This window comes from Heloderma suspectum, chromosome 6, assembly GCF_057233095.1.
Source record: "Heloderma suspectum isolate Gila_16-S chromosome 6, 16-S_ref, whole genome shotgun sequence".
Lineage (NCBI taxonomy): Eukaryota > Metazoa > Chordata > Lepidosauria > Squamata > Helodermatidae > Heloderma > Heloderma suspectum.
Genome location: NC_139463.1, coordinates 4,316,015 through 4,335,000, shown reverse-complemented (window position 1 = coordinate 4,335,000; position 18,986 = coordinate 4,316,015). Strand labels below are relative to the sequence as shown.

The 18,986-nt window shown below is 49.5% G+C and overlaps 1 protein-coding gene across 1 annotated transcript; it reads left to right on the top strand.

Moving 5' to 3' along the window:
* Nucleotides 1-2,660: 2,660 nt before the first annotated feature.
* Nucleotides 2,661-18,048, top strand: TMPRSS5 (transmembrane serine protease 5). Its single transcript, XM_084807226.1, has 14 exons — nt 2,661-2,762; nt 3,918-3,975; nt 4,268-4,330; nt 4,996-5,082; nt 5,367-5,510; nt 7,635-7,770; nt 8,916-9,029; nt 11,207-11,250; nt 11,887-12,049; nt 13,111-13,283; nt 15,427-15,525; nt 16,006-16,154; nt 17,554-17,706; nt 17,884-18,048. Exons 1-14 carry the CDS (start codon nt 2,661-2,663, stop codon nt 18,046-18,048), a joined length of 1,650 nt encoding a protein of 549 aa, XP_084663352.1.
* The last annotated feature ends 938 nt before the right edge of the window (nt 18,049-18,986 follow it).

The following is an 18,986-nucleotide window of genomic DNA, read 5'->3' as shown; positions in this document are numbered from 1 at the left end:
CACATTTAAGTATGACTTCAAAACCTAGCAAATCGGGAGGGCGGGGGCGGGGCGGGGGTGGGGCGGGGGCGGGGCGGGGGTGGGGGCGGGCGGAGTTCTTACATCTTAAAAGGCAGATGAAAAAACATGACTTGTCTTCTTCCTCTGTGCAAATGGCAACATCAGCACGGAGCCCATGAGTTTTACTTAATATGTATTCAGCGCATTTAAAATATTCTAATCAGCTCATATGCATCATCTCAGTACTCCTTACAACATGAGGTAGCACCACACCTAGAATATGGAGAGGAAAGGAAGTCTGGGAGAACGCTGTCCACAAGCAGGATGCCCAAGGACCCTGAGCTGGACCTCCGCTCTGCCCACCACAAGTGTCACCAGGGAGGCAGGGCTTTGGGGTGGCCTTCGCACCATTCCCCTGACTTAAATCTTCCCGCAAATTTGCTGTTGTCCTGGTGCAGCCTCCTCTGACCTGTGACCCTCCATACGTATTGGACTGCAGCTCCCACAGTTCCCAGCCAGCGTGGCCATCAGCCTAGGAATTATGGGAGTTGCTGTCCATACATCTGGAGGGCAAGAGGTCTGGGCAGGCTGCTTTAGGCACAGCCTGAGGGTTCAGCCTCTTTGCTGAAGCAAAGCAAGGCCTGTGTCTGGTCAGCGCCAAAAAGGGAGAGTTGCCTCCTGGGGGTTCCATGCATGTGGCCTTGAGTTCCATGAAGGAGAAAACAGGACAGATTATAATGTTCTACCGTTATTTGGGGTGGGAGAGAAAGGAACCTGGGCGCCTGTCTTTCTGGTCTTCCCTAGCTAATGGTGGGTTTGGGGGAGGGAGACTTCCATCCGTGAAATGGTGCAGAAGGAAATGGTTCATCCTTCTGCCAGACCTGGGAAGCCAGTTCAACCCACTCGCCCCTGCTGCTGCCACACCACCTTTGCCGTTCAGACCACAGCGACAATAAAAAGATGCCAGGAGATCTGATCACAGCTCATCCACATAATGTCTCGTGTGGCCTAAAATACCAGAATAAAGTGCAGGGGAACAGGAGGATGTGTATGCACGTGTGTGTGTGTGTGTGTGTGTGTGTGTGTGTGATGTGTATGTGTAGGCATGTGTTTGAGGTTCTCTTTCTAATAAGTCAGAGACCAGGTGCAAAACAGAAAGGCATCGTTATTGGTGGCCTCTTGGGAGAAGAACAGTGAGTGATGACCATAAAAGAGCCCTTGGGGGGGGGGGTTGTCCTCATGAAGTAATGAAGATTTGGGAAAGTGGACTTTGAACTGTCACAGCCAGCAGACAGAGAGACCGGCTGGCTGAGTCAGTACACCATGTTTCCTCACTCAAGGTGGTGTCCGTCTGGCTTCTACAGCCAAAATGAATCTGGGGTAAGAAACTGTTAGAAACTGCTAAACAGGTTCTCTTAACTCAAGCCTGCTTGTATATACGCAGCACGCATGCGCACGCATGAGCATGCACGCACACACCCACACACCCTTTCAATCTAAAATGTTCTCAACATTGCCAGTTCTGTGTTGCATCAGAGACAGATTTTAAAAGAAAACCGACAAACAAGGAACAGTATCCAGTCCAAAATTAAGCACTCTTGTCTCCTTCAACCAAATCTACATATTTGGTGGGTCAAATGCCTATTTTCTCACATTGATGCAGGATCTGACAGCTTTGCTAGTAGACAAAGAATTTTGAAATATAGATTTTTTAAAAAAATTCTAAAATATCATAAAATGTAGAAATTTGGGGACTGTATAACTATATTAAAAAGATGTTTTCCAGGTGATATAGGGTATATATGTGTGTATAATATGCATTGAGGGATTCAAAGGATTCCCCCTGACAGAGAGATGCCTTTAAAAGTTTCATGACTGGAAGAAATTCAGCTGGTACAGCTTTTCCAAACATGGAAGTGAAATGATTTGGGGGGAAAAAACTTTACCTGTTGGGTTTTCTCTCTTTTAAGTAACCTTTAAATGTACTCAGTCTCTTTCAGAGGAGTGGGGTGGGGGGGGGGAACCAACCTTAGGTCCGCCACCAGACAGCCCCATGAAAATGGGTTCTTCATTTTTCAGGGTCACTGTCCCTTTAAAATATTTCCCTCTTTTGTCAAAAGTTGGGGATTATGTCTTTTGGACAAAGGAGCCATTTACTGGAGGGCTGAGTGTGGAGCTTTGGTGATGACATTTGGTGTGACCTTTGGAGAGAGAGGAGGAATGAGAGCAGGAGGTAATTTCCTTTAATGATAATAGTAATAATAATTATTATCCCCTTCCCATCGTATTTGACTCTAGCCAGAGAGAGAGGGAGAGCATGCCTCATCTGCTCTCCAAATTTCAGCAACACTTCATCAGCTGCAAATCTCGCTTGACCTTCCTGAAAAAACAAACCCCAGAAAAGTTGCCCTGTGATGTCTGGGACATCCTTTTTGGTTCAGAGAGAGGGAGGAGGAGTTGCTAGGCAGCTGCATGCCTGTCTCTCTTTGCAGGAATCCCATCAGCAAGTTGGACATCAAGGGATGGGAGCAAACAAGTCTAGCAACTGCCTGACCTCTCTGGCAGAAACAATGGCTCTATTCACTGCCAGGGCTGGGTGGGCGCTCAGGTGGGTTTGGGCACCTGCGAGGAACAGAGCTGATCTGGCAGCCTATTTAATGATGGGTCGCCCACTTTACCCTTTTGAGCCCTCTGCAGCTGCCTGCTGGAACTTTGTGCTGAAACACCAAGTGTCCTCTGGCCTGCCGGCAGTCCCTAGAATGGTAAGGCCCTGCTAATGTTCTCTCTTGCCATTGCATGAGCAAAATATCTGGCTGGAATCAGGAGGAACATTCCGGGTGTCTTGCCTGCAGCCATCAACAGAATGGTGAGCGTGGAAGTAAGGGGCAACCTGGAAATGAAAGCTCTTGGTGCACCTGCTAGAGTTAGAGGTGCACCTCTAGCTCAGCCTTCCCCAACCTGGTATCCTCCAGATGAGTTGGACTAAAAATCCCAGCATCCCCCACTTGGTAGTCCAACACATCTGGAGAGCACCAAGTTGGGGGAAGCTGCTCTAGCTTCTGTTCCTTGTCCCTATGAAGCATTGCCCCTACTTTGTCCTCCTGTTTCCCCTTTTCTGATATTTTATTTACATTTTGTTGGCGTGAGTTTCTTCAGCGTTCAGCTCCCTTCCCAGGAGAGGGTGGGTCTCGTAAAAGCTAGACCTCTGAGTGGGGAATGGATGTATCTTGTCTGTAGTGCTCATGCATGTAAATGCATGTGGATGAACACTAAGGCACCACGCATTGCACAGCCTGCCATTTCACATGCTGCAGCTGCTGGGGTATATTTTGAACAGCTGACAACATATTTTCTTATGTCCTTCTAGCATAGCTTTAGCCGCAAACATGCTGCTTGGCTTACAGCCAGGAAGGGAAGATCCCTCAACTATGCATAACAGTGAAGGGGATACAGCCTCTTGAATTGATTTGCCCCTGATTTCTTCAGTGAAATATTATAGCATTAGGTACAGAGCCAATACAAGCCAGCACTTGGTAACTATCGTTTTGAAAAAGGCACTCTGTAGTTCCAAAGTAGGTGCAGAGTAGTGCCATGGGTAATGCACTAGACTACTAACGAGATGTGGATCCAAACCTGTGGTCAGCCATGACCTCCGACTGGCCTTGGCAAAGCGCTCCCACTCAGCCTCCCTTCTGTATCTGTAACGTAGAATTACGTTTCTTGTCCGAAGTTCGACTCATCTTCCACTGTGATCTGTGCATAATCTCTATAGAAAGAATAAATTGACACAATAAATGGAATAAATAGACACAGATCTTCTGACATCAGAAACCGCAACATCCAGAAACCAGTGAGAGAAGACTTCTGTCTCTCGGGATGCTCTACTGCCAACCTAAATCCTCCGTTCTCTAACACAGGCATTCCAAAGGGTGGCTCCAGCAACGCCTGGGAGACTGATCACAAACGACGATGGCTGTAAAGGGTCATGGTGCTTATCTATGGTTGCCGAACTGTACATTTTGCATTTCATTGCCACTTGGCCCTTGTTCATTTTTTGCTCTGTCCCCATGCACGCTCTTGTGTGTACAGATATAGATGTATACCTGCCAACTGAGGATAACTTTTCAAGGATCTTGTGAAGGAGACCCGAGTCCACGAAAGCTGATGCCATGATATATTTTTGTGCCACAAGACTGTAGTTTTCCCCAAATTCATGCCCAGCCATTATTCTGCTGTGAATACATGTAACGTTTACTTTGACCCTTAGGTCCAGAGACCCAAGCCAGGCCCTGCAGAGGCAAAGGGGGAAAGGAGATCACAGGAACCTACAGTACGTGGTGAGTTGTTTGACCAGACCACATCCGGGGTTTGCAGGGGCTGGGTGGGGTGAAGCAATGGAACCCTCAGTACTGGAACTGGTATTACATTGTGTATGGTTCCCCCTCTTCCCCTCCTCATCCATCTCCTTCCTTCTCTCTCTCTCCCTTTCTCCTGCTTCTCTCCTCCTGCAGATGTGTGCAGAATGAAAGACAGAGAACAAAGAGCATTATGGGCAGTGGAGGCTGTTGGCTCTGATGTCGGGGTGGGGTGGGGTGTGTGAATCCACTCCATGTTTCAGTCAGAATCAGTCAGAACTCTAAATGAGCTATCCAAGGTTGGATAGCTCCTTTAGAGTTCTGACTGGTTCTGACTGAAACCCGGAGCGGACTTACCACCCCCTGACATTGGAGCCACCAGCCTCCACTCATTATAAGAACGTAGGAAGCTGCCTTAAACAGAATTCTTTGTTCCATTTGCTCAGCAGTGGCTCTCCTGGCTTTCAGACAGGGGTCTTTCCCAGACCTATGCTGGGATTGAGCCTGGGACTTTTTGCAATGCAGTGTAACTGCTCAAGGAGTGAGAGCAACAGCCCTTCCCCTGTGTGACAGTTCCTCTCCCTACAATTGAGTTTCTCTCTCCTTTTGTATCAAGTGCCTTCAAACCCTTCTCTTGCAGCCAAAGTCTGTGCCTTCCAGAGGTGCCTCTCCTTCCTTGCAATCTTTGGCTTGCTGATCGGAACAGCGGTTGGGGTTTGGTTCCTGGGTGAGTAGAGGTCCACCTGGGTGGAGGTTCCTCCCTTATTTTACAGACTTGAATGTCGTCTGGCTTAGGTGGGCAACTTGAACCTATTTCATAGATAGCCCAAACCTTGGTCATCCTCATGAGGTATACAGACTGGTTCTGGTTCTTGATGTCTGTTCATCTGGGTTGGGATGTTGTCAGGGAGATACTCAGGCCTCCCTTGGTGACTGTCGGTGCTGTGTGCCTCACATTTTAAAAGCTGTAGGCTGATTCCATCCATCCTCCTCCTGCAATTTTTCCCTCAGTGAAACAGCGGCTGAAGCCCTTCCACCTTCAGGAGTCTGTGCCCCCCAAGGACCCAGATGCCGTTCTCACAAAGTGCACAAATGTTATGGAAGAAGGGGAGGAGGACCAAGACACCCCCCTTGGAGACGTCAGTGGCAAGAAAGGTTTGCCATCTTTCCGCCTCTCTGCACGCCCCTCCCTCAACACACACGCACACAAATATACCTCTCCCCTACCCCCCAGTAGCTGGAGCTCTCTGGGCAGTTAACAAAACAAAACTTAAAACCATAAAACACAATAAGATAGTAAAACACAATATAAAAAACCTTAAGTTTAAAACAGGATAAACCCAAAGTAAAAAAAACGGGTAAAAGCCAGCAGCAGTGCAAAGATCTAAACGCACATTACCACAATTGTTAAAATGAAAGAGCTAAAAAACCTTGGAAAATAAAAAGGTCTTCACCTGGCACTGAAAAGACCATAATGCAGGCGACAGGAGAGCCTCTCTGAGGGGGTGTGGGGGGGCATTCCACAGCCAGGGTGCCACTACCGAAAAGGCCCTCTCCTTAGTAGCCCCCTGCCTCACCTGCCCCATTGATGGGCATCATGTGGTTCACCAGTATTTCCATCCTGGGTAGCAGTGGGCTTTATTTGTGCAATTGTCTAATTAGAACTCTAACCAATTATTACAGCCGCAGTCCACCCCAAGGAAATCCAGCCAAAAGGAGATGGACCATAGCCAGGGACTTTGCTTCTAATGAACACATTCCGCTTCTGCCCGTTCTCTCCCCCGCCCCCCTGCAGTTCTGTGGCTAAACAAAACCGGCATATCGTGCAAGGATGTTGTGAGAAAGAATGAGAAAAATTACAGAAGCATTTTGCTGGTGGAAAATACTTCATAAATGGTTACCAGGATCAAAGTTTCACGTGTGCTCCATTCCCGTGATTGCTAACAGAGGCGTAAGCTGAGATAGACACCCAGAGCGATGCCACCTGCAAGAGGTTCCCCATTCAGTTCCATGGGGGGTTCAGCCAACCTGTGCATGTGTCGCTTGGTGTGTGCAAATCAGCTCCCCGTATTGAATTGAAGCGGGGGGGCGGGGGCGCTCTGTTAGAGCATTGGTCTAACAGAGTGGATGAGCAGTCCTGGGTCACGGCCTGAGTTATGGCTGGTTACAACGGCAGCGCTACCACCGTATAAATGTGGCACACCTTTGGGCCAGGTGCATGTTTCAGCTAAAAGGTAGGTCCCAAGTCTGAAAAGGCTGGAGACTGCTGTGTTAGAGCAGGTGTGGAACTCTGGACTGGGGGGAATCGACTGTGAGAGCCAAGGACAACTAACATACTAAGAAGCCATTCATCTGAGTTCATGGGTATGTATGTACTATGCTCAGTGACCCTCCATGAGGCTCACAAAGAAGATCTATCAATGACAAACAATGAGGCATGGGCTTGAAGGAGCTTCCCAACCTCAGGACAGGTAGGCCTCCACTCTCATTGCCCTTGCTGCCACCTCTCTCCCCCCAGTGCCCCCCCAACCCTTCTTCTGCAGGCCTCTGCAAGGATTCATTCGTTTCTTTGGTCTGTCTTGGAGATGGTCCCAAAATGTTTGGAGGGAAAGATTATACAGAGTTCCTTTGAACCCCTTCAGCAGGAACAAATCAAGCTTTTTTAAAGTTATTTTTTTAATTTACTTTAAAGAATTTATACTGCTCTTCATCCTTTTTTGGATTTCAGGGTGGTGCACAATAAATATAACCATAGCAGAGATGCAATGATAAAACAATGAGTAAAATCCATTAAAAATTAACTTATGACAGATTAAAATAAAAACGTTTTTGCCTGGCACCAGAGAGATTATTGATTTATTATCAGTATTGAATGCCTCACAAAATAAATTTCTCTCAGCACTGATGCCAGGCAAGGGAGTTTGTTGCAGAGCCAGAGTGCTGCTGCTGAAAAAAAAATCCCTCTCTTAATGCTGAGCATTTATTTATTTGTTTGTTTACTTATTTATTTACTTATTTATAATATTTCTTGGCCGCCTTTCAGGGCAGAAGCCCTCCCAAAGCAACATACAGCAATAAAACACATAAAACTGGTATGATATTAGGAGTGATAAAAACACAATAACAACAGTACAAATACAATAAAAGCAACAATAAAGCCAGCAACAAAACCAGCAATAAAAACAGCAATCACCGTACCTCTGATAAAGTTGGCACTTGGAGTAGGGCTTTGGCAGAGGATCTCAAAACATGGGCAGATCGATAATCCAATCATTTTAGTATTTTTCAGATTAAACAGAAGCAACTTCTTGTTGGAGGTTCAGGTGGAGGGTCGATCCAGCTGGCTTCTGCTGTGTCATGAAAACTGGGACATCTCACTGGGGATGCGAATCTGCAGACAGATGGGCCACATTCGGTAAGCGTGGCAAGAGCTGAATCGGTCTTTTCTTTTTCAAAGAAGAGCATTTGCACAAATCAACTTGCCAGCCAGCTCACTGGACTCTTGTAGGGAGCCAAGATACAGGGGAATGGCTACCAGATATCTGCAGAGCTCATCCTGATGTTACATTCTTTGGCTTCATTGAAACGGCCGAGTCCTTTGGCTGCAACAGTCCTAAATTGTGGAATCCTTGGCACAGGAAGACTTTATTCGCCCCCTCCCATATGTTGTTTCTCCAGATGGCAAAACCTTTTTGCTCAGGATGGGATTTGTTTTATCAGACAGCTAAGTTTTTTTTCCAATACCTCTGTTTTAGCAGCTGCTCCTGGGTTTTATGATATTGTATATTTTTGTTGCTGTTTGGAATTTTATTGTATTTTATGGTTGTTTTCAACAGTTGTTAGGGGCCCTGAAGTGCATAAGTAGTACACGACAAAGACATATAATTTTTTGTATCACTAAAGAAATTCTAACATGCATGCATGTCCGCACATGCACAGACCCATGTATGCACACACACATGCATGCACTGGCCCTCTTACAGTTCTTTCTGGGTGGTAACCGGTGAGAGGGCGTTTTTGGTTGTGGCTCCTTGTCTCTGGAACTCTCTACCCAGAGAAAAGTTCCCGCTACCTCTGCTGCTTATCTTTTCAGCACCAAAGACCTTCGATTCTTCTAGGCTTTTTTTTAAAAAAGCCTTTTTAAAAGAAAAAGAGAAAGGTTTTAGATCTGATTATTAAAATCATATTTTACTGCTCTTTTTATATTTTGAATGTGTGTGCTTTTTAATTGATGTGCTGCTTATTTTTTTCTTTGTAAACTCTCCTAAAAACTGATGCTGAAGGGTGGTATAGAAATTTCATAAACAAACAAACCCCGGGCATCTCCAGTTAAAAGGGTCAGGCAGCAGGTGACGGAAAAGGCCCCTCTCTGCTTGAGACCTTGGAAAGCCAATGCCAGTCAAGAGCACACCAACACTGGGCTAGATGGACCCATGTTCTGACTCCATAGGATGGATCCATCTGTTCATAATGACACCTCATTCTTTTTAAAGTGGTGTGAACCACTCAGCATCCATGAGCTCTGGTAATGATGTCCTCCTTGGTCTATCACTCCTGTAGACTCACCCACCACAAAGGAGTGAACCTAACAGACTTGAAGGTGAACAGCACTCAAGAGTTTGTTCAGGTTTTGCCCAACTGGAAGGGGAGCACCAAAAATATGTGGCAGATCAGGTGAGTGCCTGTCCAGGCAGGCTCATGTTCCAGGCCATCAGATATAGGACCAGGCCGCCTGCACTGGTCACCTTGATGTGTTCCAATTCATATTTTTCTTGCCAGTTCTGGCTTCTTTCCTTAGTGGCATCTTTAAGGCTGCCTTTCCCAACTTGGTGCCCTCCAGATGTTTGGGACTTCAACTCCCATCAGCCCCAGCCAGCATGGGCACTGGTCAAGAATGCTAGGAGTTATAGTCCAAAGCTTCAGAAGGGCACCAGGTTGGGGAAGGCTGCTTTAAGGTATCCAGGGAGGAGGCGGCAACATGTCAGAAGATGAAGTGTTTGTGACATCTGCACTGTTAGAGGCAATTCCGACACAAGGCAGAGGCAAAGCTTGTTTACCAGTTTAAGACAGGTGTCAGACCACTGTGCATAAGAGCACCTATACTGTACTAGCTGCTGTTTTGGAACTGGCCTCTCCCCACAAGCTCACAATCTACTTAGAACTCCTGGTGGAGAGCCAGGAGCCACTGGTACCTTGCGCAGGTGAGGAGAAGCCCCCACCCTCTTTGGAAACTAGCACCTTCTGTTGCCTGGGCCCAGTGCTCAGTAACACACTTACAGGACTGTGGGGGGGAGGTGTTTCCCATGGCCACTATGTTGTTGTTGCCTTGCCAGGCACATGAGAGCTGGGAAGGGGAATTTTTCCATCACTGTTCCCCTAATGCCTCCACCAAGGGTTCCAAAAGCCACAAGCTGCCCAGTGAGGTCTATATGAGTCAGGAGGTCTCTGCCTTCTCCAAGGGTGGTTTAGAAGATGGCAGTGAGGGAGAGGGCCTTCTCGGTGGTGGCTTCCCAATTGTGGAATTGGGAATTGGAACCTCTCCCCAGTGAGGTCCGCCTGGTGCCAAGATTATCATCTTTTCAGCACCACATTAAGACTTTCCTCTACTCCCAGGCATTTGACAGCATATGATGGGACTTTTTAATGTTAGTGGTGTGTGCTTTGAGCAGATCCCAGTAGTTTATTGGTAATTGTTTTAACCATTTCAAGTGATTTAAAATTTTGTATGTTAAAGGTTTTATATTATGCTTTTGGTTGTTCCTCTGTTTCATTAGGTCAGCTGCTTTGAGACATTTTTCTTGAAAAGTAGTATATAAATATTCTAAGATCTACCTCAGGGTGCTTCTTGAGGTAAGATCTGTTAGCCTGGTACACATAAGAGACATGGTCTTTTCTGTGGTGGCCCCAAAACTGTGGTGGCCTCCCTTCAGTACAGGCACTTAAACTGAGACCACAAACAGTTTGCATGTCCACAAGACCAGCTGTCTCAAAACAAGGTGCAAGGTTTTCCTTCAGATATTGTCTACTATATTCCCTGTACCAAGCCTCACTCCTTTTTGTATGCTGCTTTGTGAGAGCATGCCTCTAAAAGGCAGCTAAAGACACTTCAGATTAATACATACATAAATAAGTATCCTATGAAGCAATATGAGCACACTCTGGGAGAGAGCGCAGGACAGGAAGGCCTGGCGTGCTATGGTCCATGGGGTCACGAAGAGTCGGACACGACTGAACGACTGAACAACAAATGAAGCAATAAGGAAGGGAATGTGAACAGACCAGGGGAAACTTTGCACTTTCTAGCACAGTTTGAGAGCAGAGAGTAATAGAACAATTATGAATAATCGAGTGGGAAGAAATAAACTTGCCACCAAAATTTCAGTGACTAGCAGTGCTGTGCTTCTAGGGCAAGGGTGCGGAACCTCAGGTCCAGGGGCCTGCCTGGGGTCCCAATCCAATCTGCCAGGGTGCCCCAAAGAGTCCCAATGCCTTTCTCCCAACTTCCAACATTTTGGCTTTTCCACGTTTCCCCCCTGTTCTAAAAGATGGAAATGCCTCTGCTAAGGCTTAGTTACTGCCAGTGGGAGCCTTACTCCAAAATATGCTAGGATCCCCACCTTCACTCCCAACCCTGAGAGGTTTTCCAAAATGGCATTTGACCCTGGGGTTAAAAGAGATTCAACACTCCTGTGCCAGAGGAAGCTCCAATCATTAAAAGGCAACGGGGATTGTGATATTTGATTCAAACCGTAAGAGGATTCCTTGGAAAGTTGCCCATTTCCCCAGGTCTCCAGAAAGGATTCTGACTCCGCTCAAGTGCCTAAAATAAGCTGCTGATTTATTTTATTTAGGAGCAGCTGCCCTTCAGGTCGAATTGTGGCCCTGAAATGTTCTGGTAAGCACTCAGCTCGCATCTTGGGCTGCTCCAAGAATCGCCTTGTCTTGTCAGCCTGATTTACTCTAGCACATTCCTTCCAGCAGCCTCCTCCAATGTTGTCAGCATCTGCTGTTTCCAGAAGAGAACCGAAAGTGATGCAAACTCTGTATGCAAAATAAAACACGTGCAGCCATTTGCGTGCGGAACTCCTTGTATTAATGCACACATATTAGTCCCACCCTTTGCTGCGTGACCGAGCTTGGACAGACCTTTCTAAGCAAGGCACCGTGTTGGGACAGAAGGGCAGCTGCAGTGGCAGCGGGTGGGGACGGGAGGAAAATAGAGGTGCACAAGGAAAAGGATGAAGCTGTCGCGTGACTGGGGGGGGGCACATAGCACTAGACAGTCACTCCTTCCCTCAGAATGCTGTAATCCAGCCTTCCCCAACCTGATGCCCCCTAGGTGTTTTGGCCTACAACTCCAACATTCCTGACCATTCTGGCTGTGGCTGATGGGCGTTGAAATCCAAAACATCTGGAGGGCACCAGGTTGGGGAAGGCTGCCCAAAGAATCTCACCACAACTGCCAGCAAGGGCTCTTCTAAGCCCCTAACTTGAGGGGCTATTCGGAGGGCTCCTTCTGTCTTCTCCACAGAGTGTGGCACCCGCTCTTGGGCTTCCCAGACAACAGAGGGAGAGGATGCGCCCCTGAGGGATTGGCCGTGGCAGGTCAGCCTTCATCTCGATGCTGAACGGGTCTGTGCGGGCTCTGTGGTGTCGCACCAATGGATCGTCACCGCCGCCCATTGCATGGACAGGTACGTCTGGAGAAACCTGAGCCCCAGCAGCAGGAAACGGGGTGCTGCCACGTCCAAGACTTCACTTTTGCCAAGGAGACTCCCCCTGCCTTGCCGACACACAGGCGATAATCACGGGCCATCTGAAAACGAGTGGCAGCCAGTCCATGAATAAGTGCTGTACATGAGAGCTGGAGGAGAAGAATGTATCGGGTAGATCCAGGATCTGCTTTGCGCCTTGGATAGCTCCTTCAGAATTCTGACAGGTTCTTCTGACTTACACCCAGGGCAGATTCACCGCCCCACCAAAATCGGAGCCACCAGCCTCTGCTGGTAAAAATGAACTAGATCCCGCCAGCCTGAGGCCCGCCCCGGTCTGCCATAAGGGCCAGCACCAGCTGGCAGCTCTCGGGGCAGGCCCAGCAGCAGCTACGCAGGCCCGGGGCTCCTTGCAAGGGGGGAAGCTAATAAGGCCCATGGCTGTCGGCACCACCTCTGAGAGGGGGACAGAAATGCTGAGGTCATGCCCAGGGGATGCCATTGCCAGCAGCCTTGGATGCAGTCCCAGATGCGGGGTGGTTGTGGGTGGGAAAGAGCCCCTCAAGAGAAGGTCTAAGACTCCCTTCCCTGCTGGCTGGGGCTGATGGGAGTTGTAGTCCCACACATCTGGAGGCTGCCATCCTCCAATTCTGGGGAAGGCTGGTCCAAGAGGTGGGAAAGTCCCGTTGAGCGCTTCCTCCCACTGTTTCCAAATGTTTGGGTCTTCCATGCCAGGCAAGAAGAATGGCACACTGTGGGGCAGCCTTCTCCACCCTGGTGCCCTCCAGATGTTTTGGACTTGGACTCTGATCAGCCCCTGCCAGCACTGCCAATGGTCAGGAATACTGGAAGCTGTAGTCCAAAACATCTGGAGGCTGCCATAGTGGCAGGTAGGCTGCTGGTCTTGAGGCCCATATGAACACACACACCCCGCCGCTTGCCGTCCCCTGGGGCTGCCCCAGCTGAATTAATTGGGGAGCAAAATGGCCTAGCAAGGTGGAACTGGCAAGCCAAAGAGGCTGAGCCATTCTCTTCTGTTCCAGGCACCTTCAGCTTTCCAGCTGGGTGGCCTTTGTTGGGCTCGACGTCCACGCCAGTGGCGAAGGACAGACAGGCGCTGCCCTGGAGATGGTGGTGCCCCACCCCAGCTACAACAGCGGGAGCCACGACTACAACATTGCTTTGCTGAAGCTGAAGGAACCCCTACGTTTCTCAGGTGAGTTTGGTCCAGCTTTGAGACAGCCTCTCAGACAGAAAGGGTCAATGGTGGCTTAATATTACTGTGAGGAGATGGATGACAAAGGGCTCAGTTTGGAAAGCAGCAGAGAGGAATGAGGGAGGGAAAAATACACCCAAGACCACACCAGAAAGTGCATGTGGATGCATGCACATGCACTATCAGGGTTCCCATTATGACCTGGACCCCCTGAGCAACTCCATTAGGACCTCTTGCCTCCTTAGGAGTCACACCTCCCTTCTTTTAAACTTCCCCTTCCCAGTAACGTGGGGCTTAGGCTGTAGATGTGGGGGATTGACACTCCAGTCCTCTGGGGTTTTAACCACAACAGTTTACTGGTAAATTTAAAGCAAGCAATCAGAGCTGAGTGATACAAAAGGTCTTAAAGAGAAAATAAACGTTGCAAAACCCATGTTCCTTTACCCCAGCTGTACTTAAGACTTCTCCAGGCTGCTTCTTCCTGCTTCCTCTTCAGGCTCTGGTCTCCCCAGCTCTGCTCTCGCTGCTCTGGTCTTTCTGACTCTCTTTTTATATCCTCCTCCCTCAAAACCAAAAGCACTGTTTCAGATCTGAAGAAATGAAACGACTCCTCTCAGGGATACCTCCTCCCAACAAAAAACTCCAGGCCTCTAAGCCTGAACATTTTTCCCTTTGCCTCTGTAGGCCTCAAACCTTCACATGCACACACGTACACACATATGCACGCACCTCTCAAATCTGCATGCCCCTATGGAAGCTGACATCAAGTGAGAGGCAATGGGCTCGGCCCTCTCAGGGACAAGCCGTAGACAGCTCCCTCAGGGAAGCCAGGAGTTGTGCCGAGGCAGGAGTAGTGGCAGTGGGGAGACAGAGCCAAGGAACACATGAACCAGAAGGTCCTTATTGCTCAGGCAAAGTCCAGCCCAAGCAGGAAGCTGGCGGAGCTCCAGCCAGCACTTCAGCCACGGGCTCGATGATATCAGGGGGCGGGTCCCCACCTGTGATGTCCACCGGCCTGGGGGGGCAATTTAGCCCCCAGAGCCAAAATGGCTTTCCCCTCCCCTTGCTATGTATGGATGGTGAAGTCATTCTCCAAGTGTGAATGTTATGTAGCCAAAACAGCACCGTCCATGCACAAGAGGGAGGTGGCAGCAGGCTTGGGGAAAACCTGGGGCAGCAGGGTGGGCAGGGGGAATACAAGAAAAACCCTTTAGGACAAAGCCCTAAGCAGGGGTGTGTGGGGTGCCAAAATGACTGATGGAGAGGAAAATGGAAGATCGGGCAGGGCGGGGTGAGTGAAATGGAGCCTGCTGGAAAAAGGTACATTTGGAACGCTGAAGAGGTACCGTTACCCTAACGTTAGGGTAACGTTCCTTTACCCTAGCTGTTCTTAAGTCTTCTCCAGGCTGCTTCTTCCTGCTCCCTCTTCAGGCTCTGGTCTCCCCAGCTCTGCTCTCGCTGCTCTGGTCTTTCTGACTCTCTTTTTATATCCTCCCCATGCTGCAACCGTTTGTTGCAGTTCTCACTGGCTCTTCACAATCAGGAAGGTACTCCAAGCTACAGTTCTGATAGCTCACCCTAAAGGGCAGCCGCACACAGAGCCAGTGGCTCCTACTTCTAGCCCCAGTGTTACCTGACTAGTCTGTTGCAACAAAACAGAGGGATGGAGAGGGCAGCGAGGCTCCGGCCAGTCTCAGATCAGCGTTGGAATGATGGAGCCTCTGGAGCTCTGGTAATCCATGTTATCTGGGAGAGTTCCTGGGGGGTGGGGGATAACCCAGAGCACCCTCGCATGCAGAGCTGCTTTCCAGACAAGTAGCTCCAGGGACAACTTTAGGAACATGGGGAGTGACTGCCGTACACAGAGTCCGGCCCTCGGTCCACCTAGCAGCGGCTCTCCAGGCTTTGGGGCAGGAATTTTTCCAGCCCTACCTGGAGAAGCGGGAGATGGAACCTGGGGCCGTTTGCGCACAAAGCAGGCACGCTACCGCTGGGCAGCTGCAGGCTCCCCCAAGCCGTACCCGTGGCACAGCGGCGAAAGGCGGGAAGCAGGCAGAACCGCTGCCCCGCCAGCTCGCACGCTAGGGGCGGCCCAGCACCCATGGCTGCAGAATACTCCCCCCTGCCCCCTGCTCTACACCAGATGCCGTCCAGGCTGCTTGTTTGCCCCAGCGCCCTCCCGACATTCCCAACAGCAGCACCTGCTGGATCTCAGGACGGGACAACCCAAGGCCAGAAAACGGTAAGCAACTACTGGGACAATAAGGGGAGCACCCATACCTAAGAGTCTCACAGAATCTGCCTGTGAGGAATTCCATGCCAAAATGTGAAGTCATGCTTTCCTGCATATGCGTTTATCCAAGCAGAAGTGCAAACGCTGCTATTTGTCAATGTTCTGAAGGTACATTTCAACTTTTCTCCAAAAATTAACTTTGTTATTCCCGCACTACACCATGGCGGTCATGGTTTTGTTGTTTTTTAAATAATCCACTCTCCTTCAGACTTTGCTTTACTAACAGTTTCTTGATAGCATCCAGGCCAGAGCGGACTCCCTGCTTACAAACAGCGAGGCTGCTGAATGCAAGCCCCGTGGGCTCCCTGCGAAAGCCACACTCTGCGGAGAAAGGCAGGGACAGCCCTGCCCCAGCCTTGGAGAAGAGCGGCCCCCCCGGCCATCCCTCCTCTCGTGGGATCGCAGAGGACAGCACTGCTTGTTTTGCAGCCACTGTTCCCGCTGCTGAGATGCTGAAGGAAGTGCGAGTGGCCCCGGTTCTCGCCCAGGGCTGCAACAGCTCATGTGGGTCTGCCGGAGAGCTCACCCCGCGAATGCTGTGTGCCCACTACGTGGATGGAAGCATCAATGCCTGCGAGGTAATAGTTGGGAGTAGGGCAGTCTGGTGTTTTCAGGGGGTGCTGGTATGTGGCTGGTGCTTCATAAGGCCATAGGCCTCAGTGAAGGGACCATTGAGGCCATCTAGTCCAACCTCCTGCTCACAGCAGGACCTATAGACATGCAGGATAAAACCAGTGGAGGCTGGGGGCTCCAACATCAGTGGGGTGGTGAATCCACTCCGGGTTTCAGTCAGAACTCTAAAGGAGCTATCCAAAGTGCTTGGCACCATGGAAAGCTCCTTCAGAGTTCTGACTGAAACCCGGAGCGGATTCACCACCCCACTGACATCAGAGCCACCAGCCTCCACTGGATAGAACTACAGCAGTGCGGGAGAACCTGAGCTGCGCCAGATGTTGGACCAGACTCTCCACCATCCCTGACCATTAGCCATGCTGACCTTGGCTGATAGGAGTTGGAATTCAGCATCTGGAGAGCCATCAGTACCCCACCCTTGAACTACAGCACCCCTGGCTGATGGCCCTCCAGCCTCTGCTGAAATGCTTCCAGCAAAGGGGAGCCCGCCAGCTGTCAAGGCAGTCTGCCCTCCTGTTAGCAAGTCCTTCCTAATCGGCTTCCCTGCCATTTTTCCACCCGCTGCTTCTAGTCTGCTCCATCTTCTGCATGACAGCCCTTCAGAACAGTTTTTTAGAAGGCCACTCTCCTGTCTCCTCTTAATCGTCTCTTGTCCCACAGGCACATGGGCAGACATTTTGCGGTGAAGGGTGGGGAATCACGGCAGAACGGTCAGAATGCAAGAACAGCTAGCCTAAAATATGTCGTCTGTCCGTCCCCCGACACAATTGTATTAATAATTACTATTACAAAATAAAAAATAAGGGCGTAGTATTTGGTGGGTTTTTCTGTTGCTTTTGTGTTCATTGGTCAGAATGCCAGAAGGCTGGAGCAGGTTTCCTTTGAGCAACAGACCAAAACGGTACCTGGACACTTTTCCTTATATCTGCACAAGTAAAAGGGCCAAAGACTGTCTTAAAAAAAAAAAAAAAGTATGCTGGAAATCCAGCTGACCAAGCTCGCAAAGGTTCCCCTGTGGCTACAGTCCTTGCTTCAGTGTAATGACTGAGACCTAGAAACTTTGCCTAAGCTGCCACTCTCCTCTGGGCCTCCGGCAGAGCAAGCATCTCACAAGGCCAATGTGTACTAATCATTCTTGAGTCCCTACATGGGAAATTCTGTCCCTCTTTACAGCCATGTTGATACAGCAACTTTGCAGAAATAGACTCCTCCCATAATCAAGATAAGCTTGGCAAGAGCTGATCTGCTAAGTTACAGGGCAAGCCCCAGACAAGAGCAGAGCTCTTCTAGATAAACAAAGTCCAGCACAGTGACTCTCCTGTGCCCATCTCCTTATTTTGACAGGGTGAGAGTGGGGGACCACTGGTTTGTCAGCATGAGCACGTGCAGCGCTTGGTGGGAATTAGGAGCTGGGGTGCTGGGTGTGGGAAGCCTGAACCCGCCAGCATTTATACCAATGTGGCAGCATTCCTGGATTGGATCCATCACGTCATCACGGTGAGTGGGTAATAACCGGTGGCAAATTGGGTTGGCAGAGAGAGACACTCCTGGCCTCTTAAGTGGTGGACAGAGCCAATTCACAGCTGTCTGTGAGATGGAACAGTTGCTGGAAGGGTAGCCCTTCCTCCCCTCAATACTCACAGTGGATCTGCTTGCAGCGTTCCCAAATTGCAGGGTTCTGAGGATTTAGTTGGCAGGGTCCATGTGGAACTTTTGAGGGCGGTGTTAACTGTGCCTGAAAGCACTTTCACAAGACCACTCCACCCAGAGGAATATCAAAGAGGAAAGAGCAATCCTTCTGTTCCAAAAACAGAGTCAAAATGGCAGGCCTTGCAATGAGAAATATATTCCCCCCTGGCCTCTCAAGCAGCCAAACTACGGAGAAGGATGACAGTCCTTTCACATAATACAATGGAGGGTGCAAGAGTGACTCACACAGGCTCTTTTCCTTCTGGCTCTTGTGCAAAGCGGGGAACAGTACTATCACATCCTCCACCGCCCCGCCCCCCAGAAGGGATAGGCAAAGAACTATTACTTCTTCCTCATAATATGCAAAGCCACCCTCCCCAAAGGGATGCAAATATAGCCAGGCATTCCCAAGGGTCAGCCACAGAATTCATAAACACTGAGCTGCTTTGAGACCACCACTTACTGCTTTGCTACAGCCAACACCACACTTCCTGCAGGGCCAGCCCTACTGTTAGGCAAAGTGAGGTGGCCACCTCAAGAGGCAGCAAGGTGTTGGAGGACAAAGCTGTGTGTGGCCCATGGCTCCTAGGCAAGCCTGTCGCCCTCAGGTGTGGTGGAGGATGCTGTCCTGTTGCCATTGCTGAAGCAAGACTCGACTATCAGCCTGGTTGGCTCCTATACTTGGGGGCATCTTTGTCTTGGGCATCCAAATGTCTTGGGTTGGCCCCGAGGACCAGGATTTCAAGGGCACAAGAGAGGGCTGCTCGATGTTAAGACAGAACCCTAGCACGTTGAAATTCAGTGTTGAGTTTCTTTGCACAGCAGCAGCTAGCCACTTTTAAGCAATGGCTCAAGAACTCTGTTGTCTTCCAGAGCTACTAGTCCCCAGAGGATGTGCCTGGAAGAATAGTGGAGTCTCACACATCAACTGTCCACCATCATGCCCTGCAACTGGGAAGAACACAGAACTTAAACCAGGAAGTCTCTTCTGCCTACTTTGCTTTCACGTACCTCCAGCAACCCCACTTCTGAGCACATGAAGCCGAGCACCCATCTTTGCCCATTTTTCTGCGGCAATCCTATCTCCC